The following is a 24,617-nucleotide window of genomic DNA, read 5'->3' on the forward strand; positions in this document are numbered from 1 at the left end:
TTCAGCTTCAAAATCATGAAGGCTGTAGATGGCATGCTGGAGATCTGGAAGTGGAGGGGAAAATAAATAAGCAATTCGGTATTAATAAAGCATGAATCAAGAGGGAAAATGCTGAAATAAATCATTGGAAGAGGGGGTGGAAATGGACTTGAGCTGTGCTTATATCAAGAGCTTAAGCTTTATATCAAGAGCTTAAGCTTTATCCAGAGGGCATATGGGAGCCACAGTGGAATCTAAAGGGGGGTGTGACTCTTGTTTCTGCCTGTGATTTATACTTGGAGACACCTCCCAAATGCCTGTGTCTTACAGGGAACCACACTGCAACCAAGACTATGTAGAAACCTTTAACAGTCTACTGAAGAGAGATGATGAAAGTTCAAATAATAATGATATTTTTAGTCTCAGCAACCGTGAATTAAACCAGGCTTTTACTGAGCCCACTATATACTTGTTCTTGCTAACATCATGCCAATCCTACCAACAGGGCACTAGTGTTAATATCTCCATTTTAAGAAAACAAGAGTGTGAGGACAAGTAACTTGTCCAGGTCTCTCAGAACCCAGGTCTGTTGGACTAGAGTGCGATCTTCGCTGCCTTGGACTACAGAGTTGGAAGTGGGGAGGAAAGGGAGGCAGATGTGAAAAACATCTAGCAGGTAAATAATAGCTATAATATAGAATTAGATGATGATGATGATGATGACGATGACGATGACGATGACGACGACGACAGGAATGAAAGGTAGAGGCGATTTCGGTCGTTTATCACACATTCGCGCCCTTAATGCCAGATTCAGCGTCTGGGAAGAGGCAAAATTGATTACCGCAATGGTGAGGAGCTAACGGTCCAAAACCATGAGAAACTCCGCAAAGCACAATTACAACACCTGCCTGGCTTTCTGGGCGGTGCCGCCCGCCCCGCCCGAAGAGGGGCGTGTCCTGGGCCACGTGGTCTGGCGTCCGCGCGCCGCGCTTCCGGGTTGGCTGCGCCGACGCAGAAGCAGCATCCGCGGCCCAGGAATCCTAGCTGCGGCCTGGGCAAGCCGGGGCCTGGGCGGCCGGCGTGGGGCTGCCCGCCTGGCCTCCAGGTAGGCTGGGCCGCGGCCCGGACCGCGCCGGGCGCCCATAAGAGGTAAGTCCGCTGGGTGCCCGCGGTCCCTGAGCTGCGGAACCCGCGGCTGCGCGGACCCTTAGACGGCTGTCCTCCTGGCGGGCCCGCGGTTCTGGGCCTGGAGGCGGTGGCTGTCACGTGCCGTCGCTCCCGACTCTGCGGGGTTGGGACTGGCGCGGGTAATGGAGCTGGGGTCTCGGCGCCGAGCGCCGTGTGGCTCCAGCCAGGCCCTTCCACGTAGCGGTTCCGTGCAAGACCCCTTGTGGCTTACGTTGTTTTAACTTTGCAGCTTCTCCCAGATTCGCTTTGTACGCGAACATTTTCTTAGCTTTTTTTCATATTTCATAGATGAAAAATAGCTGATAATGTGCAAGATCAGGGCAGGTGTAGTTCTCACTACGATATTTGCGCATCCATAAAAGTTAGTGCGGGGAAGGACTTTACAGATGTTTGATCTTATTCCGTCATTTCCAGAGGCGAATGTGAGAGATTCAAAGGATGTTGGAAATTCACGTAGCAAAATCAGGTGCAACGGGAGTAAGACCCAGGGCTAAGTTTTTAAGTAGACTTAAAAAAATAACAGATTTTTTGAGATAATTAATGTGCCATAAAATTTACCCTTTTTATTCAAATCAGTGATACCTCATACATTTAGAGTTGTACAAACCTCACTACACCACCCTCAAACCTCTTTTTCTAGTAGTACTCAGTTCCCATTCATCCACCCCAACCCCCCACTACTTCCTGGCGGACACTAATATATTTCTATTGATTTCTCTATTCTGGAATGATTATTTCTAAATTTTTAATTAATATATTAGTGGTATTTTGTTGTGGCATATTAGTTCATACATATAACATAGTTTGATCAATTTCACTCCCCTTCCCATTACCATCCCTGTCCCTCTTGTTCCTCTTATCTGAAATACGGGATGTAGATCTATATCTACTTATCTGATAATTTTGGTGCAGTATTTCTGAGATGGAGGCTAAATATCTGTTTCTGTCTACTTATCTGATGTTTTTATGCTATGTATTGAGCATCAATAACTGAATATGATAAAGTGAAATAATGATTATATGTTTAATTGCAAAAAAAAAGTAGTAGTAAAATTCATTAAACAATGTGAGGTTAATGCAGGTTCATACGAACCATTATTAGACAATGCTTCCTCCCTATTAAACATTGTCTTCTTATTTTAAATTTAAGCCTCCTTGACTTCTAAAGAAAATGGCAGAAACATCACCACAGCCTTCTGAACAGCTTGTTGTTCACTCAGATACTCACAGTGACACTGTCCTGGCCAGTTTTGAGGATCAGAGAAAGAAAGGCTTTCTCTGTGACATTACTTTAATTGTGGAGAATGTGCATTTCCGGGCCCACAAAGCCTTACTTGCTGCTAGTAGCGAATATTTCTCAATGATGTTTGCAGAGGAGGGGGAGATTGGCCAGTCCATTTATATGCTGGAAGGCATGGTTGCAGACACCTTTGGCATCCTGCTAGAATTTATCTACACAGGTTATCTCCATGCTAGTGAGAAAAGTACAGAACAAATCCTGGCTACTGCTCAGTTCTTAAAAGTCTACGACTTGATAAAGGCTTATACAGACTTCCAGAATAATCATAACTCCCCAAAGCCAACAACTTTGAACAGAGCTGGTACTCCAGTCGTTGTTATTTCTAATAAGAAAAATGATCCTCCAAAACGGAAACGGGGAAGACCAAGAAAAGTCAATAGTTTGCAGGAAGGGAAATCAGAACAGGCTGCAGAGGAGGAAATCCAGCTAAGAGTGAACAATTCGGTTCAGAATAGACAAAACTTTGCGGTTAAAGAAGGAGACAATGGTGTACTGAATGAACAGATTCCAGTAAAAGAAAAGGAAGGATCTGACCCTGCTTGTGAACCAGGTAGAATGGAGGAGATGCCCACTGAAAAAGATGAGAACTGTGATCCCAAGACCCAGGATGGGCAGGACCACCAGAGTAGATGCAGCAAGCGGAGGATTCGGAGGTCTGTCAAACTTAAAGATTATAAACTTGTTGGGGATGAAGACGACCAGGCTTCAGCCAAGAGGATATATGGAAGGAGAAAGCGCCCCAGTGGTCCTGAGGCCCGCTGTAAAGACTGTGGCAAAGTCTTTAAATACAATCACTTTTTAGCAATCCATCAGAGGAGCCACACAGGTAATTACACTTTTGCAGCTTATTGCAATGCATTTTGGAATTTGGAATAGTAATGATAATAATAGCTTGTATTTACTGTGTGTCTTACATGTGACAGGCATTGTAATATAGCCTTTGTACAAGTTACTACATGTAATTCTCATAGTAATCCTGCTGGATAGGTAATATTATGCTTGTTTTACAGATGAAAAGACTGAGTCCCAGAAAGCTTGAATAACTTGCCGAGGGTCACCCATTTTGTAAGAGAGCTGGGATATGAACCCTGCTAACCTGATTCCAGAACCCCTCTTAATTGGAATAGTTGGTTCAAAGCTTTAGCCTCATCCAGTTATCAAGCTTTGGCCCCACTCGCTCTGCTTTGTGATTCTTAAACATTCTTCATCTTGACCAAAACATTCTTTTGCTCAATTCTGTGTTGGTAACTTTATAATTCAGCCCTCTAGCTATAGATGCTTTCCCCTTTTTGGTCCCTCTGGCCCAGTGATGTCCATTAGACTCTTGTGATGACAAAATGTTCTCTATCTTCACTATGTAGAATAATGGCCACTAGCCTCATGGGATTTTGGGGGGTGGGGTGTAGGGGGGAACTGGGGATTGAACTCAGCGGCACTCAACCACTGAGCCACCTCACCAGCCCTGTTTTGTATTTTATTTAGACTCAGGGTCTCACTGAGTTGCTAGGCACCTTGCTTTTGCTGAGGCTGGCTTTGAACTTGCAATCCTCCTGCCTCAGCCTCCCAGGGTGCTGGGATTGCAGCACCACTGCACCTGGCACCTCATAGGATTTTGAGCACTCAAATTATGGCTAATGTGACTGGGAAACTGAACTTTTAAATTTTTAGTTAATGAAAATTTGAATATCCACTATGCTGTACTGTGCAGTGCTAGCCAGAAATCTCTTCCTCCTTTAAGCCTTCTCTCAGGTGCTTAACTCACTCTGCTTTGGGACAGGTTATAGTTGCCACTTATATATTCCTCACTTTAATTTTAAACTTAAATATAAGGACTGGTACTAAATCTTCTGTCATTTAGCATCTTGCTGTCATCTGATGCTATGGTTCACAATAGCCACATTAGAATTGCCTGAGAGCTTATGTGCCTGACCCCTACCCCTAGAACTTCCTGTTTAATTATCTAGAATCTTGGTATTACAGGTTCTTTTTTGTACTAGGTTGCTTTTGGGGGAGGGTGGGAGTACCCAGGATTGAACTTGAGGTCACTTGACCACTGAGCCACATCCCCAGCCCTATTTTGTATTTTATCTAGAGGCAGAGTCTCACTTAGGTGCTTAGTGCCTTGCTGTTTCTGGCTTTGAACTCTCCATCCTCCTGCCTCAACCTCCTGAGATGCTGGGATTATAGGCATGTGCCACTGCTTGCATTTTGTTTTTTATTTTTTAATCAAAATACATATGTACATAGCTGAGCACAGTGGCGCATGCCTGTAATACCATGGTTTGGGAGGCTAAGGCAGGAGAATTGTAAGTTCAAAGCCAGCCTTAGCAAAAGCGAAGCACTGAGCAACTCAATGAGACCCTGTGTCTAAATAAAATACAAAATAGGGCTGGGGATGTGGATTAGTGGCTAAGTGCTCTGAGTTAAAAAAGATACAGATGTGTCTAATTTAAAGAGTTAAATCACACTCAGAAAAATGAGAAATTATACCCCATCTGATTCAAATGTATGATATGTCAAGATCATTGTACTGTCATGTGTAAATAATTTTTAAAAATACAAATTCTTATTAAAAAAATAAATACAGAGTTAAATCATTCTGTAAGACTTGTTAAGGAAAAAAACAGCATGTAGGATCTTTCCTTTTGCCTTCTGGATTCTGGAACTTTAATGTGGATCTGTTTTCTTCCATTTTGTTGGATAATAGATAGATCCATACAGTTTAGAAACTCCTTTCAGTTTCAGAAAACTTTACTGAATTATTTCATAGATGATTTCCTCCCCTCTATTTTCCCTGTTCTCTCTTTCCAGGTGTGCTGTTTGCATGTTGAACCTCCTGGACCCATCTTCCAATTTTCTCATCATTTTGCTCATATTTTCCATCATTGTGTGCTGTACTTTAGGGAGAGTTCTACTTTATCTTTCAGCCCTTAGAGATTTTTCTGATTCTACTTTTATACTTTTTACTTCTAGAACCTCACCTTTTAAAATATTTTTAAAAAACTTTTTCTTCACTCAGGGCCGTCTGTGTTTTCTGCACATACCTTTTTTCTCTTCTTCTTCTTGTCTTGTTATCTGTCTCTGCTACTAAAGTCTTTCCTTGAATGCCTACTTCATCATATGTTAGAGTAGGTTTCTAAAAGCATACCAACCTTGCAGGTATGGAAAGTGCCTATGAAACAGTAGCCTTACTGGAGAAGTTGTGGCTGGGCCCTACTTTCTTAGAGATGCCTGGTGGGGCATTTGTAGCTCTCTTACCTTAGGCTAGTCACCTTCTAGGAAAAAGGCCTTTACTTTCCTACCTGGAAGCACTAGGCCTAGCTGCTAGTGTCTGAGTAGCCTCTCATTATCCCAAATATATCCTTTAACCTCATCTCACCAGTGCCTGACAATCCTTAATCCAGAAACATTTTCTTTTACTGTCTTAGAAAATAATTTCCATCTTCTCTTGGCAGAGGGCAAGTGTCCTGCCTGTATGGAATAGGAGACTGGGTTTGGGTATCTTAACTACCTTTGAAATCGACTGTTCTTTACCCTCCCTCACTCCTGTGTTTAGAAATTACAGTTATTGAGCCTTTTGGAGGCTCTGTCTTAAAAATTTGGTTGTATCTTGTTGCTCTTCACTGCTTGCTTTGGGATTATCTCTTTCAGCTTCCAAACTTTATTGCCAACATTGTCTCTCCTGTAACACTGGTCTTTGGATATATGTCTTTAAGAGAAACTTCTTTATTATCATTTTAATTTGGGAGGGAACAGAAAGACCTGCAGATTCTTGCTTACACCAAGCTTTTGGGGCTTTTATTCTAGGGGAGCGACCCTTCAAATGTAATGAGTGTGGAAAAGGCTTTGCCCAGAAGCACTCTTTGCAGGTCCACACCAGGATGCACACAGGCGAGCGGCCATACACCTGCACCGTGTGCAGCAAGGCCCTGACCACCAAGCACTCACTGCTGGAGCACATGAGCCTGCACTCAGGTAGCTGGGCTTGTACCAGAGGGCCACATACCACCAGATTCCCATTCCTTGGGGTGGACATTGTTGGGATCTAAATAGTGTTTTCTCAGACTGATACCATTTCCCACATGGTGTCATTGAAAGATTGAATTAGACCTCTGTCATAGTGGAGTTCAGAGTTAAACAGCACTGACCTTCAATTAGAGCTGTAAACTGGCTTAGAATTAGCTTACTTTGAATGTCTTTGGGGAAAATTTGAATTCTCCAATTCTACACCAATCTCCACTTCTCTCTCTTGCCTTTATATACCTTTGCACATTTTAAGTTCCTGCTGAAAACTCTGAAGGCTTTTGGGTGTATAGGCAATCCATTTGTATCATTTACAGAAAATGGGAACCTGGGCCCACTATGTTAGTTACCTTATTAGTGTGTGATTATTCTAGCTCTCTAGTATTTTGCATGGTTCAAGTGTTTTATCTTTTATTTGGCAGGACAGAAGTCTTTCACCTGTGATCAGTGTGGAAAGTATTTCAGCCAGAAAAGACAACTAAAGAGTCATTACCGAGTTCATACAGGTACAATGACATAAAGTGACAGAAAATCTAGATTAATGGAGAAAAAAATGCAAAGACAAATTGTTTCTGAAACATTAGGTTGATATCATAGAAGATAAATGGGTATTTATGGGAAAAGTCTTTAAAAAGGCAATCTAAATTAGAGGTTGTTGTGTTATTCTACACTATGTGTGATTTAAATTTAATTTTTGTATCATAGTTTCGATGCCACACACAGAACCCCTACAGAATTGGTATCTTTTAAAAGTGCCACTTGCCCAAGAGGGCTTCAGTTGATAGGTTGTTAGTGATGCCTAGAGAGATACCACTTATGGCAGTTAGTCCAGGCTTTCTCCAACCTGGTCTAGTCACTCTCCTTTTCTTTTTTTCTGTCAGCTGATAAGAAATGAAGGAGGGGGTAAGAGCATGATGCAAGATCAACTGGCTAGTCACTCTAGTGCTTTGATGGAAAAAGTTTATGCTTAGGAGGACTCAGAGGGTCCAGTTCTTTCAGGGAAACAGTGAGTTGAGGTACATAGGGAAATATTAACTGTTAACCAAATTAATAAAAAATATCTCTTGTTGTTAAAGTCCCATATTTAAAGTGATTATTTTTCAGGGAAGTGCTTTAACACAAATCACTGAAGAAATGCAGGGAGAGCATATATGCACTGACACTTTTTTTATTGTTGCGACAAGGCCACTCATTACCGGAATGCACCCACTGTCAACGCAAATTCATGGATGTGTCTCAGCTAAAGAAACATCTACGAACACACACAGGTAAGACACCTTCTCATTTATCTTCCTTAGTACACTTGATGTTTTTAGCAGAGTGACAAATGAAGTTTCAAGTCCTCTCCTCAGCCTGTATTTGGGAATGTTTGTGTACATTGAATGAGATTTCTAAATAGAACATTTAAAAGCCCAAGGCAGAATATTGTTAGCACTGTTCTGTGGGGACATCCCATCTCTTTGTAGTTAGAAAATGGAAATTACTCGATGGGCATTATGAAAATTCATTTAGTTCCACAGAATAATACAAATCTATTTCTGTGCTTCACTCTTAATTTACTTCAGCATTGAAGATGATCAAGATAAATTGTTTACTAAGTAAAATAGAGGGAAAGTAACAAACACTGAGAATTCACCACTTTCACCTCTGGAACTAGCACTTAACCACTTAAGCATTACCACTTTCTAAAAACACAGCTACAGGAATAAAGAGGAGGCAAATTGATTAGGTCAGGGTAGATTTTTTAAATTTAAGATTAGAAAAGTAAAACTGTGATTCTCTTGTACCTTTTGGTAAGGGGCACATAAGAAAAACTTGTTATTGTGGGGCTTTTTATTTTTTTGTGTTTTTTTCTGTAGGGGGGTACTCAACCACTAAGCCACATTCTCAGCCCTATTTTGTATTTTATTTAGAGACAGGGACTCATTGAGTTGCTTAGCACCTCACTTTTGCTGAAGCTGGCTTTGAACTTGCCATTCTCCTGCCTCAGCTTCCTAAGCCGCTGGTATTACAGGCGTGCACCACAGTTCCAGGCCTGTTGTGGGTTGGTTGATAACATAATGATTCTTGTTAAATTGTACATTGAAATTATGTATCAGAATGGTTTATAGTGCTTTGGACTTTTTTTTTTTTTTTTTTTTTTTTTTTTTTTTTTAGTTGTAGATGGACACTATGACTTTATTTTTATGTGATGGTTAGGATCAAACCCAGTGCCTCACATGTGCTAAGTAAGCACTCTACCACTGAGCCATAACCCCAGCCCCTGGACTTTACTTTTTAAATGCAGGTTGAATATCTCTAATTCAGAATCCAAAATGCTCCAAAATCCAAAACTTTTTGAATATGGATATGATATTTATAAGTAGAAAATTCCACACACAACTTCATGTGATGGATCATAGTCAAAATATAGAGGCACTAGAAATATTGTGCAGAATATTTTCAGACTATGTTAAAGAGGTTTATGTGAAACATAAATGGATTTTCTTTTAGACTTGGGTCCCTTCCCTATAATATCTCATTATATATATACAAATATTTTAAAATTGGGAAAAAGAATCCAAAATTCAAAACACTTCTGGCCCCAGGCATTTCTGAAAATACTCAGCCTGTGTCAGTTTTCTTAAAGTCAATAAATTATCTCATGAGTTGTGAGTTTTATGAAAATGGTGTCTCTATAGTCTTTTCTCAGACACCATTCGTGGTTTCTGCAAAATTTAATTATCTATTCAGCACATATTTACTGAGTAGTTACTGGATACCAGGCACTGTTTTAGGCCCTGAATGAGAGGGACAGAGCCCTGCTGGTAAGGGGCTAACATTCAGAGATAGAGAGTAAAAGAGTGTGTAACATGTTAGGTAGTGGTGAGTGCCATGAAGAAGTAAATGCAGGGTAAGAAGCAGTATGGAATTGCTCTTTTATATAGGGACTGTTCTAGAAAGGTCTCACTGATAGGAGGTCCTTTGGTTGGAGATCAGAATGTGGGTAACAAGCCAGTTGTTGTGGATATCCAGTCAAGAGCATTCTAGGTGGGCACAGGAAAGCAGGTAAAAGCCTTCAGACAGAAGCATTTCTGACATGATGTAGAAATGCCAAGAGGCAGGAGCTAAAGCAGAGCAGAGAATCTGGGAATAGGAGAAAGTGGTATAGCTGGGCATTGGTACAGGGGTTCTCAGTTTAGCTGCATACTTTAGTCACCTGAGAAGCTTTAAAAAAAAGAAAAGGCCTGGGCCAGAGCCTCTGAAGTGCCTCTCTGTGTTTCTTCAGTACTCATAAGCACCTAAAGACCATAAAAGACTTTGAATTTTATTCCAAGTAAGATGCCCTTACCTAAAGGGATGAAATGACATGATTTTGAATTTTGCCCATTTTTGTCCCATTGTCCCATATGTGGAACACCTGTACAAACATATATATACATAAAATATGAAATATAATTATAATAGGATAATTACAATAGTATTAGTATTAGCTAATATTAATACATAAGCTGTAAATTGTTTTCAACCTATTTTACGGCACTTGTGACAGTTTCATTGAAATATTCTCAGAATTGAAAATTTTGACTTTATGGGTTAATAGAATAACTGCATCTGTCATATGGGGTGGGGTGAGTTAAGGCTGGAAGTGAAAACGCATCATAAGGTTGTTGTAATGATGAGGAGGTTGGCCCAGTGGGGCAGCAGTAGAGATGGCAACAACTCTGAGAAGGTGTTTAGCATGTTTTGTTTGTGGTTGGATATGGGAGTGAGATACGGAGGAGGCAAAAACAACTGGAAGGAACAAAATCTGGAGCAGACTGGGAGGAACAGATTACAGGACTTAAGAATTTGTCATGTCAGATCTGAGGGAAGCGATACAGGCAGAGCTATGAATGTGTGCACTTACACATGTGCCTGTAAATAGTGTGTGAAGTTACTATGGACTCCCCAGAGAACCAGATGAAACAGCGCTGAGGTGGCCCAGTCCTGTTGATCAGTGCCAGAGAAGTTTTATCTCCTGAGAATGAACCATAAAGCATCTGGTCACTGTAAGTAGACCAGAAGTGAGGATGTAAAGGAATCGAAGATCTTCCCTTATAATCCCTGTGAGCCCTTCATAGCCTGTCTACTTTGGAGAAGCAAAAGACAGTGGATGGGTAGGTGTGTCATTGGGGCAGGGGGTGGGGTGCACAATATAAAGTGTTTGGTATGACCTTGAAACTAAGCCACTAACAAATTTGGGGCTCTCCGATGGCTGGGACTATGATCCATCTGTCCCTAGCACAGAGAAGCTACTTGATATGGTGTCGAAAAGCACCAGTCAACCTGTTACCTGCGCTGGGCCAGGTTGAGCAGTACAGATCATGTCAGCAGAGCCATGCTCAGTTGGAAAACCTAGATTGACGTTCATATCTTACATCTTTAAGGGCAGACTCTCTCAGGGTTAAATGTTCTGCACCAAGCACTAGATAAGTCAGAGGCAAAATAAATGTATTTTATTCCCTAAGAGGGTATCCTTAGTGAGGGAGATGAACCTATTTGAAAGGGATGTCAGGTGTCTGGCAGATGGCCGGTACTGATGAGCCAAAGGGAGAGGATGCCTAGCTTAGGCTTTTGAGCTTGCATCTGTGCTTGTCTCTGTACCTGGAGCTGTGCAGGCTTATTTGGATTAGTTGAAATCAAACAGATTCACAAAACTGGTAGGCAGTGAATATATGAACAAAGGGGCTACATCTTCCTGACATCAGGGTACACAGAAACCATGATAGTGATCTAAAACTTCTTTGGTTAGCTGGGGGCAAGTCAAGGGAATTTTCCCAAGCAATGGAAAAGCCCGGTGTGAGGCATTTCCAACTCCATAGTGCAGCCCTACTCCTCATGCATCCCTGTCCCTTGGATGGTGTTAGGTAAACACTGGTTCTACACTGCAGGCTCCCACTCACCTGTGGATGGCCCTTCCTAGTCACCCGTAATAAAGTTTATTAAGTCATAGTTTCATTCAGAGCCTCATTTGCTTGGGTTGGATTTGAAGCTACCTCAATCTCCTCAGTTATATGTTAAGATGGTCCATTAATGTTGCTTATTCCCATCTTCCTGAGAGCTGGGGCTTCTCACCACAGCATGTTTTTACAGTGTCTACATGCTATCTATTAAGAATCTAGTTCTTCATACATCATATTTCACAGTTTGATTCAAATGAGTTATGAACTCCCAATTGGATAAAATTGGGAGTTCATAACTCATTTGAATCAAACTGTGAAATATGATGTATGAAGAACTATGTAATGTTTTGAACGACCAACAATAAAAAAATAAATAAATAAATAAATTTAAAAAAAAAAAAAAAAAAGAATCTCAAGACAAGCTGGGTGTAGTGGCACACCCCTATAATTCAAGCTGGTGGGAAGGCTGAAGCAGAAGGATCACAAGTTTGACACCAGCCTAGGCAGCTTAGTGAGACCCTGCCTCAAAAAAATTAAAACGGCTGGGGATGTATTTCAGTGGTAGAGTGCCCCTGGGTTCACTTCCATTACCCAACCCACCCCCCCACACACACACACAAAAAAAAAGGAGAGATGACGAGTATCAGGACAATGCAGTAGAGGTCTGAGCACAGAGGGGATGAGTTACATTCCCCAAAAGATCTGGGAAAGCATCCATAGGAGAAACAGACCAGGAAGCCAGAGCATGTTCTGAGAGCAGAAAGAGGCACCTGCAGACAGGAGCAGGGAATGTAAGCTTGGAGATATGAGAGCCTAGCATCCAAGAGTAGTACAAGAAATTCTGCCGTGCATAGATGGGATGGGACTGCCAGGCAGTGGGCAGACCACCATGATGGCAAGCATGGAGTAGCTTTTAAGCAAGGGAAAAGGGACATTTTTATTTGTGTCTTTAAAAGGACTCAGCAGCCCCAAGAGGGACAGGTCTGGGGATGAGCTGGTTAGCGGGCCCTAAGAGAGATGAAGACTTTCAAGTCAAGAGAGTGGAACGAAGAGACGTATTCAGGAGATTTTTAGTTCCTACGTATATGATAAAGTGTTAATTTACCAAATAAGAAAGAGTGAGTACCTCAGTAAGAAACTGGGCCGGGGATGTGCGTCAGGGAAGACAGTATAGGAATGGCAAGTAAACCACTCTAAAACCCTTTTAATCATCAGAAGAGGAGTGTACGTGGTTTTTGTCCATTAGATTAGCAAATACATGAGGTAATGGACATCTGTATGTATTGTTGGTGGAAATAAAATTTGGAGACTTTCTAGAAAGAAATTGGCAATATTTATCAAAATTTTAACTGTCCAACTGTGAAAAGATGTTTGTATAGAGATATTGATTATAAGCAACATTGACTATAATGTCACAAACTTAAAAACAACCTAAATGTCCATCACTAAAGGATTAAGCAGGTATGTTTTGGATAATATACAGAGAACTACAATACAACCTTTTAAAATGTGATATGGCTTTACTTGAAAGAATAACATTGTACTGGGTGTGAACTTTGTACTTCATGTGCATATGCACCAATGGATTTGCATGTAAAGGTGTTTATCACAGTGTTGATTGGTTATTGAAGAGAGGAGAATGTGGAACACTTTATGCATTCTTTGTACCTCTCAATATCATTTGAATATTTTACAATGAACTTAAGTAATTTTTGTAAGAAAAAACACGACTATGTTCCACATGTGAAGCAGGATTCTCAGGAGGGAAAATGTATAGGACTGAATTGCTGGTTAACATGGAAAAAAGAGAACTGGGAGTATCACTGTGATTGTTGTTTGTGCCTGGCTGGGACAGGGATTGGGTGGTGCTGCCATTAACCAAGAAAGCCATCCAGGTTTGCACTGATGGCAGGGGCAAATCCACTGAGGTCAAATAAATATTGAGGAAAAAATCCTGTATGGAGCCCAGGCATGGGTTTACAAGTCTCCCAGCTGGGTGCAGGGGTGGTGGATTAGCCAGCTGAGAAGAGGCTCTGAAAGGATCCCTGAGCTCCCTCCTTCTAGCAGTGTTCCACTAGAGGAGTGTTTAGTCATACTTGTGTCTCTGCCCTTAATTTTAATCAGTGTTGTCTAGTTCTCCTGTAACAAACTTCCTTCTGGTCCCACTCCCTAAACTTAGGCCCTGTCATCTCATCCTTGTCCCTCTCCATTGGCCTCCTGCCACCTCCTGGCCCAGGCCTCAGCACCTTGTATGTAGAATATAACAAGAAGGTTTGCTTCCAGCTTCCAGTACCCATCATTCCCAGACTTAATTTATAATACTTTTGGCATGTCACCATTCTACTAAAAACCTTCAGAGGCTTAAAGGTCCTTTGCCTGGAATTTATGGCTTCTCATGGTGTGGCCTCATCTTTTAGCTCTACCACTCCCTAGGATGAATTCTTGTCCTTCTTCACCATGTGACTATTTCCAACACAAACATTTTGATCATACCATTGATACCAGTGACCTACTCAGGGCTTCTCTCCAGTTTGGCCTGATCCTGCCTCCACTGACTTCCACTATCCTATCTGGACTCAATATTGTTGATACCGCTCATTTGATCATTCACTCAAATACGCTTTGCCTTGCTTATCTTCTCAAATAGACTATACATCCCTTTTTGAGATAGTGATCATGCTTTTTTTTTTCTGTTTCTTAGCTCTGAACTTTGTTGATGGTCTATTAGTATTTCAAAAATCAATAAAACGGAATTGGTCATTTGTCAAAGGTGGCAGAGCTGTACACAGGGAAATCAGGGAGGCAGAAGACTTTCATCAGTGCTGTGGTTTGAATGTGTCCCCACATTCCCCAGAGTTCATGGGTTGGAAACTTAATGGCTGATGCAATCATTTTAAGAAGTAGGACCTTGTGGATTAATGCCATTATCACAGAAGCAGACTCCTGATAAAAGCATGCATTTGGCTCTTCTCCTTTTTCTCAAGTGTGCTCTTGCCTTTCCACTTATTTTTCTTTTTTGCAGTACTAGGGATTAAAAACCCAAGAGCACACTTACCTCCACCACTGAGCTATATCCTTAGCCCTTTTTTTAATTTTTAATTTTTTGTTAGGATCTTACTAAATTGTGGAGGCTGGACCTGACCTTGATCCTTCGGCCTTAGTCTCCCAAGTTGCTGGGGTTACACCATCTTGCACTTTTCTGCCTTGAATGAGGTAACACATTAAGAAGGTCCTCACTAGCTGCAAGTCTCTTGACCTTAAATTTTTCACCCTCCAGACTGTAAAAAATAATTTTTTTTTTATAAATCACCCAATTCTCAGGTGTTCTGTTATAGCAACACAAAGTGAACTATGACATTCATATTCATACTGGCTAGGAAAATTTGTCTTATTATACTGCTTATTCCCTCAAAGAGCCGTAGCTGCAAAATATTGTTTCTGGAAAAAATTCCCATTAATTCAAATGATTGCTTGCTCTTAAAAATAATGTTTGCTGGGGCTGGGGATGTGGCTCAAGCGGTAGCATGCTCGCCTGGCATGCGTGGGGCGCTAGGTTCGATCCTCAGCACCACATAAAATAAAATAAAGATGTTGTGTCCACCGAAAACTGAAAAATAAATATTAAAAAAAATAATAATAATGTTTGCCAACAAATTTTCTGAGATAGAAACCCAGCTGGAATTGAAGGGTAAAATTAACATTGTTATTTGTGTTTCTGACACAGAACTTTAAAATCACAAGCAAACAGAACAGGTACTCAGTCTTTGAATTTAATTGAGAGGGGGAAAACCAACTAAGATCAAAGTAGACTCCAGCTCTGATTTAGAAAGTGGCCTGGTCTTGATGCAGTTGGGTGTGGTGGTTCCCCCCTGTAATCCCAGGAACTCAGGAAACTGAGTTAGGAGGATCACAAGTTCGAGGCCAACATCAGCAATTTAGGAAGACCCCGTCTCAGAATAAAAAATAAAAAGGGGTGGGAGAGTAGTTAAGTGGTAGAGCACCCCTGGGCTCAATTTCTAGTAGGGGGAGGAGATGGAGTTAATGATGCAAAGATGCAGATTTATCCAGTTAGTTACAGGTGTCTCCTTAAGTGCAACTCGGAGAATTGTCAAGCCTGAAAGGGAAGCTAAGGGACCATCCTCCCTTAAAATTGCACTTACCCTTGCTTTTCTCCAATTGAAGTGGGATTTTGTTGCTTTATGTATATATATGCTTCATACATGTATACTTTGTTGCTTCGTATATGTATATTTTATATCACATAAAATATGTATTTCATCTACATTGGAAACAATTTTGTTTCTTGGGGGCACAGTGTGTTATTATGTTAGTGCAAACTAGCACTGAATAAATATTTGTTGATGTTAATGAAGCAGAGTAGTGTTTGAACAGTCATACTGTCTAATGTGGTTCTTAGTTCACCCATGTAAAATTCAAACATTCATCAGGGATTTCTGAAATAGAGAGAAAGGCCAGATCCTAGGCACTGGGGACTAGGAGTAGATAAGCTCACAGATTTTCTTACATAACAAGGGAAGAGATAGGTAATAAGTACAGTGTACAGTATATGAGATGGTGGTAACATTATGGAAAAACTAAGTCAGGGAGTGGATCAAAGAGTGTACGGTGGTGGTAGTCGTGGAGATTGTGGTGATAAAACCACTGGTAAAGCAGCACATGAGAGATGAGGTGAGTGATCGCTCCCTGGGAGAGATCCTGAAATGAGCTCAGGGAGATTTGGAGCCAGGAAGATGTGTGGGAAGGTACAGATCTGTGACCCCTTTGTAGGCCAATGGTTTTCTTGGCTGTTACCTTGGGATGGTGAGCCATTAGAGCATTTGTAGCCCCAGCTTGGAGTGATCTGACTCTGTACCAGGGATCACTCTGGCTGTTGCATTGACAATAAGTGGCAGAGAAACAAGAGGCCCTTTTGGAGGTTGCCACTGTGATCCAGGAGGGTTGGTGGCAGCACACATCCAGGGTGGCAGCTGAGGAAATGATTCAGGAGGGATGGTATGGCACAGACAAGTGGCAGGTCAGATTCTGGGTATATTTGAAAGGTAGATATGCCTGTGAATAATATATAAGTCACCCTACTGCACAGGAGTCCCTGCAAAGGTTATATGGGCTACCTAAACAGCAGTAAGGTAGGAGTGTAGAAAGCACTATTAGAACTAAGAGTGGAAAATATAGGAGAAAATATAGTGAGTTCCTTTGTTTCCTGTATGTAAACATGACCTCTTCTTTTGGTTTTGAGGTGTTCAAGGGAACAAAGCATGCCTGCTTCCTCTGCCTGCTGTTGACACTCAGCTTCATGTGGGGTGCAGAGCAGTTGTGTTGTTGTGCTTTCTTCCTTCTTGCTGATTGCATTTGTTCTTTTCACATTGTGGAACCATGAAGTGGTTCAGAGTTCTTTTAAATGCCAAATATGTATTTTTATATGTTTCCCTTTTCTTAGGTGAAAAGCCATTTACTTGTGAAATCTGTGGCAAGTCTTTCACAGCAAAGAGTTCTCTTCAGACCCACATCAGAATTCATCGGTAAAGTTCTGCAGATATTTCTATGGTGTTGTTCTTTGGGATGACATATTACCTATATAATCCTGTTCCCCAAATTGTGATTCTGGTAGTTTGTTATTTTGTTTTATCTTTCCTTTCTTCCTTTTTTTTTTTTTTAATTTGCTTGTTTTACCTTCTCAATAATGAAATTCCTCACTTAGGCAAAATTAGCAATACGATGCTGACCAGTAAAAATTTGCATTGTTGATTTCATTTATTTAATTTTTATTTTGAATTGGGGGCTAGTCCAAAGCATGAATCTTTGATTAAAAATAAGCATTAAATTCTAATTTTTTCTGAATGTTTTACTCACAAAATTACATTAATCATGTGTACCTATTTGGATATTACAGTCTAAAAAATGGCTGTAAGAACTAAAACAAAACTATGTATACAGCGTAAATACTTTCTTATCTAAAATATGTACAATGGAATCATAAAATTTTATTACATCTAGCCCAACCCCATCTGCCACCTTACCTCAAGCACCACACCCATCCCTTGTTTATTTTTTTCTCAAACCTTTTTAAATTTTTTTTCAGATTAGAAACTGAAGCCCAAGGAAATGTAACTTGCCCTGCATCCTTAGTGGGAACCCATGGTTTACCTACTCAAAGACTAGGCATAACTAGCCAGGAAGTAATAAATAGGTATTTCTGTTTTAAAATAAAATGTGTGTTTTCTTGTAGAGGAGAAAAGCCATACTCCTGTGGCATCTGTGGCAAATCCTTCTCTGACTCCAGTGCCAAAAGGAGACATTGCATCCTGCACACAGGCAAAAAGCCTTTCTCCTGCCCAGAGTGTAACTTACAGTTTGCTCGCTTAGACAACTTGAAGGCTCACTTGAAAATCCACAGTAAAGAGAAGCATGCATCAGATGCCAGCAGTGTTTCTGGTAGTAGTAGTAGTACAGAAGAGGTCAGAAATATTCTTCAGCTACAGCCATACCAGCTCTCTACCTCTGGAGAGCAGGAGATTCAGCTTCTGGTAACTGATTCTGTACATAACATCAATTTCATGCCTGGTCCTAGTCAGGGAATCAGTATCATGACTGCTGAGAGTTCCCAGAACATGACCGCAGACCAGGCTGCTAATCTCACCCTGCTCACACAGCAGCCAGAGCAACTGCAGAATTTAATTCTTTCAGCTCAGCAGGAGCAAACAGAACACATTCAAAGTCTCAATATGATTGAAAGCCAGATGGAGCCCTCACAGACAGAGCCAGTGCATGTAATTACACTGTCCAAGGAAACTCTGGAACATCTTCATGCCCATCAAGAGCAAACAGAGGAGCTCCATTTAGCAGCAAGTGCTTCAGATCCAGCTCAGCACCTGCACCTGACTCAGGAGCCTGAATCACCACCACCTACTCACCATGTGCCCCAGCCCACTCCACTTGTCCAGGAGCAAAGCTGACCTCTGAACATGTTTGACTGCTCCAGCTATAGCAGGATGGTAAATGCTTGAAATCAGGCTCTCTGAGCTGACAACTTAGGTTCTTAAAGAGATGTGATAGCCATAAGACGTTTATAATGTGCTCTGTCTGGGCAGCTAAACATGTTTTTTTTTTTTTTGTGTGTGTGTGTGTGTGTGTGTGTGTGTGTGTTGTATCATGTTTCCTCTATAGTACCAAATAATGATAAATGGTTTTCATTTTCATTACAACATCTCTTAAAGAATAGGGTAATTTTTCCTTGAGGTGTTGATTTAGGCTTTTTGGTAAGTATTAAAATGTTCACCAGCCAAAGGTTATGGTCTTTCTGACCTTTCCAGTATATTCTTTATTCTTCAGAACAAATGAAGTCATATATAGATTGAATTGGGTAAAGCAGTTGCTTCTACTCCTTTATTTCTCTTAGGCAACACAGTTGCCAGTCCAAGATAAGTCAGGGCTAAATATGACAAATCACAACATTTAGTTGATCCCCTAAGAGTAATTTTTATTTTTTTCTATACTAAGCATTGAACCCAGGGCCTCTCGAATGCTAGGCCAGTACTCTGCCACTGAACTACATCTTGTCCCTTTTTTTTTTTCCTTATTTTAAGATAACATCCTACTGACCTAAACTTGCGGTCCTCCTGCTTCAGCCTTCTTGAGTAGCTGGGACTACAGGCATGTAACCACCATGATGATAACAGTAATTAGACATTTAATCTTTGTGTGGGACAGTGAGCTAACCATGCTTAAGGTATATTCAAGCCCATATAACCTGTATTCATAACTCAAAATCATAACAAGAAAGCCAAAAAAGTATACTTTCTTTAAAATTTTGAATTCACATTTTTTGGAAAATACGGACGTGTGCATTTTTAAAAAGCAAGCTATTAAAATTTTAATTAAAAAGTTAAATATGAAGTTGGATCAAGGCATTCACCCTAAAAATAAACTGAATTTTGTCAGAAATGATAGTTGATTTTCATGATGTGGTTAAAGGTTTTTTAGTTATCCTAGAAAATTTTACTCAAGTGTAATTTGTGTTAAAGTTACTGATTTCACATTGATCTATGAAAGTACTGATCTGTGTGTTGTGTTTGATACCTTTCTGGAGATACAAACTTACGATCTATTTTTATTGCAGACTAGGTTAAGTCCCACAAAATGGCCACATCATTTTTAAAAGTATATCTTTTTCTAATCTTAAAAATAATTTGAGGGTCTGGGGATGTGGCTCAAGCGGTAGTGCATTCACCTGGCATGCGCAGGGTGCTGGGTTCTATCCTCAGCACCACATACAAATAAAATAAAGATGTTGTGTCCACCGAAAACTAAAAAATAAATATTAAAAATAATAATAATAATAATTTGATTCATGGACCCTAAGCCAGCTATGTTTATAGTTGTGTGATTTTTAAAGAATTTTTCAAAAGATAATATTATATTTGAATTAGGTTTTCAAGTTCAGTGTATTTAATTGAAGTCTTAACTGCTTTCTGTCACATAAACTGGTAAGGGATTTTTAAGAAAAGAAGTTGGGTTTTAGTATCTCTAGGTTAACATAATGATGGTAGAAAGAAGACCCAAAATTAATAAGACTTCACATCAGTTGTTTTCTTGTTCTAACATCTTTTATTTTCACCTGAATCCAGTAAGTTCTTTGGAGGTTAAAGTAATTGAGAATTCTTGAGGTTTGAGAGATAATGAAAATATTTTTGTTGCTTACTTGTCAAAGTTATATTTTATTACATATAATTAATAAAAGTTCCAAAATTATATAATATGCTTCAACCAAAATATTAGATTGGGCCTGACTGGAAAAAAGGTATAATTTTTACAAATACTTTCACTACTATTTAAGGTTCTTGATTTCCTCATTTAAACTATTTATTTTGTTCTTAAAGGGGTTTGTTTTGTTTTGTTTTGTGGTTGTGTGGACAGAATACCTTTACTTATTTTTTGTGTGTTGAGGATTGAACCCAATACCTCACACATGCTAGGCAAATGCTCTGCCACTGAACTACAGTCCCTGCCCTGTTCTTAAAGTTTTTAACCAACTTTTCAAAGTCTCCTCATCCATGTTTTTTCCTGGGAATACATAGTTTTAAAGTAGATGAATGTCTGTTTACTCTGGATAGTTAGGTAATTATTCAGAAAATATGATTACATGATTGTTTATTATTTATTTATTTATTTGGTTTTGGTGCTGAGAATTGAACCTATGCTTGAGAGTGCTAAGTATAAGCCCTGAGTAAATTTACATGTTGTTGAGTTACACCCCAAGCCCAGGATTTATTTATTTAATTTTAAGATTTTTTATAGTGCTAGAGATATTACTTAAGACTTTGCACATACTAGGCAAGGTCTCCATCACTGAGCTACATACCCAGCCTTTTTTGTTTGAGACAGTTGTCTCACTGTTGCTGGGCTAGTCTTGAATTCTTGGGCTCAAGTGATCCTCCTGCCTCAGCCTTTCAAGAAGTTTATGGCTGTTTAGTCAAGTTTAACTAGCTTTATAACCACCTACTTCTGCACTAAGCAAAATATAACTGAGCCACATAGGTAATTTTAAATTTTCTAGTAGTCACACTTAAATACAAAGAAATATGTGGAATTCATTTTAATAAAATTTACTTAATCCAGTATTTGCCAAATATTTCAGCAGACAATTAATATAAAAAGGTATATTAGTGAGATATTTTGCATTCTGTTTTTCATGCTGAGTCTTCAAAATCTGGTATTTTATAATTCCTGTACATCTTGATTTGGATGCTAATGTTCAGTGGATAGTACTTGATCTGCATTTAGATTTTATATAATTTACAATGGAAATCCTAGACTCACACACCAAGTAGTTCCAGCAGATTTTTTTTTAGTAACTGAAACAAGTGTCAGTTTATAACTTTCTGTTAAAATTAATTAAAGTTAAAATCCACTTTTCAGTTGCAAGTGCTTGATAGCCACATGTAGCTAGTGGCTCCTATTACGGACAGTACAGGCCTATTTCTAGGTTGGGATTCGGTCCTGGCCATAACTAGATTATCTGACCACCAGTCAAGAAAATGAGAAAGTGACAGCTTTGTCAATCCAACCTCCCTTTGTGTCCCAAATATCCAAATATACATTCTGCCTTTTTGGATGAAATCCCTTTTTTTAAAATTTAGTGACTTCTATACCCAAATTCTATGACCTGTACTACTGTTAATTCAGAAACTGGCAAGGGGCAGTTGTGGGGGGGGGGGTGAGAAAAAAACAGAAAAAGCAGGGACCAAGTGAGACACTGTCCTCTGATGGAGAAACAGTGACCCAGAGCTAGCTCAGCATGTAGATTTTATCATCTAGAGGTTATTTGTGGGAAAATTCCAGTAAAACAGATAGACTTGAAGGTCACAGAATTCTCTATACCCTGGAGGTGGTGCCTGAGCTCAAGGTCCAGACTGATATAACTGTGCACCTTTGCATAGAGCCTCCCCAGGCCGGCCATCACCATAGCAACTAGACCCATCTTGACCTGCACATTTGCACAGGAAGTTTCCAGCACAAACAGCCACGAGGCAGGCAGAGACCATGGTTCAAGTCATTACTCTCCACACCCAAATAAAATGGGTACACAAAAATGCTTTTCATAAGTCCCTGAGTATATGACTAGCATAATGTTTCGCAATTCATTTTACACTACATGTATACAACTTTTTAAAAATTGTTATAACAAGTATAGAAATATAGCATGCATTTCTTAGAAAAGAGAATGTGTTTGGAGGCCACTGAAACACATCCGGCTTTGAAATGAATCTTTGATTTTCTCTTAAGAGAGTTAGTGTTGGAAAGACTCAAGTGCTTACAATGGAAACAAAATTATTCTTGTGCTTGCCTGATGTTTCTCAAAACTTGTTTCTACTTCTACTCCATATATTTTCCACTAATGATTCTTGTGTTGATGTGACCAACAGGTTAAATGATGCTGAGGGATTAAGGGAGATTTACATTATAGCTGCTTACATATGGTATTTATGAATTGGAAAAGTATCTGCTACATGTGGAGTCCTTACTACAGGCCAGGAGTGAAGCCAGGTGTGTTAGGTCTAGATCCTATCTTAGTGTTTCTCAAACCTTTTCCATTTTATGACACACAACATTTTTAAGGCACCTTGTGGTTTGAAGACTCCAGTCCTCTCTGGCCATGACTGACGACGTATTAGTTTCCTAGGGCTGCTATAACAAGTACCACAGACTGAGTAGTGTCAACAATAATTTATATTCTTACAATTCTGTAGTTCAGAAATTTGAGATTAAGGTGTCATCAGGGTTGGTTTCTGTAAGGACTGATGTCCTTGAAAAGGAAAAAATTTGGACACAGGCAGAAGGATGACTATGTGAAGACATCACATGTCTGTTGGATCAGCCCATCCTGATGACCCCATTTGTGACTTAACCTCTGTAAAGGCCCCATCCAAGTATAGTACACTCTGAGGTTCTAGGATTAGAGCTTCAGCATGAATTTTGGGCAGATGAAGGCAGAGACATAATTTGGACCTTACACCAGGTATCTGGGATAAGAAAGGGAGCCATGACTAGGACACACCTATGACCCCTTAAAGCAGGTCTTAATCTTCATGCCATCCATGTGAAGTAAGTAATATTGTTATTGTTATGCCCATTTTACAGATGACAACATTGAGGCCCAAAGAGATGATGTCTGTTGCCCAAGGTCATATAGTAAGTGGTAAAGCCAGGACTGAGGCACAAGCCTGGCTGTTCCCACGACCCTGCTTCATCAGATGGGTTTAAACTAAAAGTGAGGGTCTGTGTCTAAAATTTTATCATGCAGTTAAACTTAGCTAAAACATGAAAATTACAGTCAATGGATCAACTACCATTTTAATAATAATCACATTAATATTTCAATACTATTGACTTAATAAAAATTTACCAAGTGAGTGAAAGTTACTACCAAGGTGAAAATGTCTTATCTAACATGAACCACTATAAGTGAGCCCTTCTTTCAAAGTCTTAGGAAATTTTAAGTTTAGGACAGATTTGTAAAGTATTAAGGTAGATTTTTATTCTATTTCCAAACTTAAGCCCAAATCCTTATGAACTGAAAACACTTTGTCTTTCTTTTGAAAATAGGAATGAAGGAATGACCTCTAAAATATCCCTCTTGCCTGCCCTTGGTACATGGCAGTATAGAGGCATGACCTCTAAAGAAGCTGGGATATCATTGTGATAATTAATCTTGCTTCAGGTTGTTTATACATAATTAAGCAGCAAAGGTTAACTATAATATTCATGTCCTTCTCCCTGGAAAGTTACATTAAGAAAACATTCAGTCATTTTAAACATAAAATGTAGGAACTTCACCACATGTAGGTAACCTTTAGTAAGGAATCTTAACTTTTTAAAAGTTTTCTGAAAAGCGATACTATATTATATGTGAAATGTGGAAGAGGGAAAAATTGGAGCAGGAATCAGAAGCAGTGAGATTCTTGGATCCTGTATTTATTATTTATTTTGAATTCTTAATATCCATAATAAAACATTTTGAGTAAAAATTTGTTCATGATTTCCAAAAGAGTAGTTTGACTTGTTATAGTTAATTCATATTATTATTACCCTTGTTAAATGAAAAACTGAAGTTCCTTAGGCTTAATTAGAGTTAAAACTTTATTTTTTTAAATCCACCTCAGAATTTTCATGTGATTAAGTCGTTTCTGGACAGATGTTTCCTTTATTCTTTGTGTTTGAAGGGTGAGAGCAGTCTCCTAACAAAACATGCAAATATTTAAACTGACCCTCAACCTGTCTTTTGACTCTTTGTAGCCTCTAAAGATAAGGTCCCTTGTGTTATCTTTGAGTCTATTAAATCATATTTTGTTTTTGAAAAAAGACATTGAGTAAAAAGCAGCATTCAGGATACAGGATAAGGTTAGAGGGAAGTGAAGGACCCAAATTTGTAGTTCATCCATTCTAAGCTAAGAGAGAAAGCTGGGAGTCACTGAGTCACTCTTGATAGTCCTCCCTCATCCCCCACCATAAATCCATCATCATCCAATTCTGTCAGTTTTCCCTCAAAAGTTTTGAATCCATCCCCTGCTCCTGTCCTCATTGTACACCATGTTTCTTGCCTGCACTCCGTCCTCCCAAGGATCCTTACTGATCCTTTCTTCCTATGTCTCCCAGCCCCTACTCTACTGGAGTTGGTGGTC

The 24,617-nt window shown here is 39.7% G+C and overlaps 1 protein-coding gene across 4 annotated transcripts; it reads left to right on the top strand.

Annotated features, from left to right (window-relative positions):
• The first annotated feature begins 998 nt into the window (after positions 1-998).
• Positions 999-23,966, top strand: Zbtb24 (zinc finger and BTB domain containing 24). 4 transcript variants are annotated; one of them, XM_026389615.2, is made up of 7 exons: positions 999-1,131; positions 2,321-3,296; positions 6,278-6,445; positions 6,916-6,999; positions 7,678-7,761; positions 16,877-16,958; positions 17,666-23,966. In XM_026389615.2, the coding sequence occupies exons 2-7, from the start codon at positions 2,342-2,344 to the stop codon at positions 18,390-18,392; spliced, it is 2,100 nt and encodes a 699-aa protein (XP_026245400.1). In that variant the 5' UTR covers positions 999-1,131; positions 2,321-2,341; the 3' UTR covers positions 18,393-23,966. The 4 variants fall into 4 exon arrangements, 2 of the variants coding, with proteins under 2 accessions (XP_026245400.1, XP_026245401.1); XR_003300858.2 differs by lacking the exons at positions 16,877-16,958; positions 17,666-23,966 and having other exon boundaries at positions 6,921-6,999; XR_003300859.2 differs by lacking the exons at positions 16,877-16,958; positions 17,666-23,966 and having other exon boundaries at positions 6,921-6,999; positions 7,598-7,684.
• Positions 23,967-24,617: the final 651 nt, after the last annotated feature.

This window comes from Urocitellus parryii, chromosome 8 (genome assembly GCF_045843805.1).
Source record: "Urocitellus parryii isolate mUroPar1 chromosome 8, mUroPar1.hap1, whole genome shotgun sequence".
Classification (NCBI taxonomy): domain Eukaryota; kingdom Metazoa; phylum Chordata; class Mammalia; order Rodentia; family Sciuridae; genus Urocitellus; species Urocitellus parryii.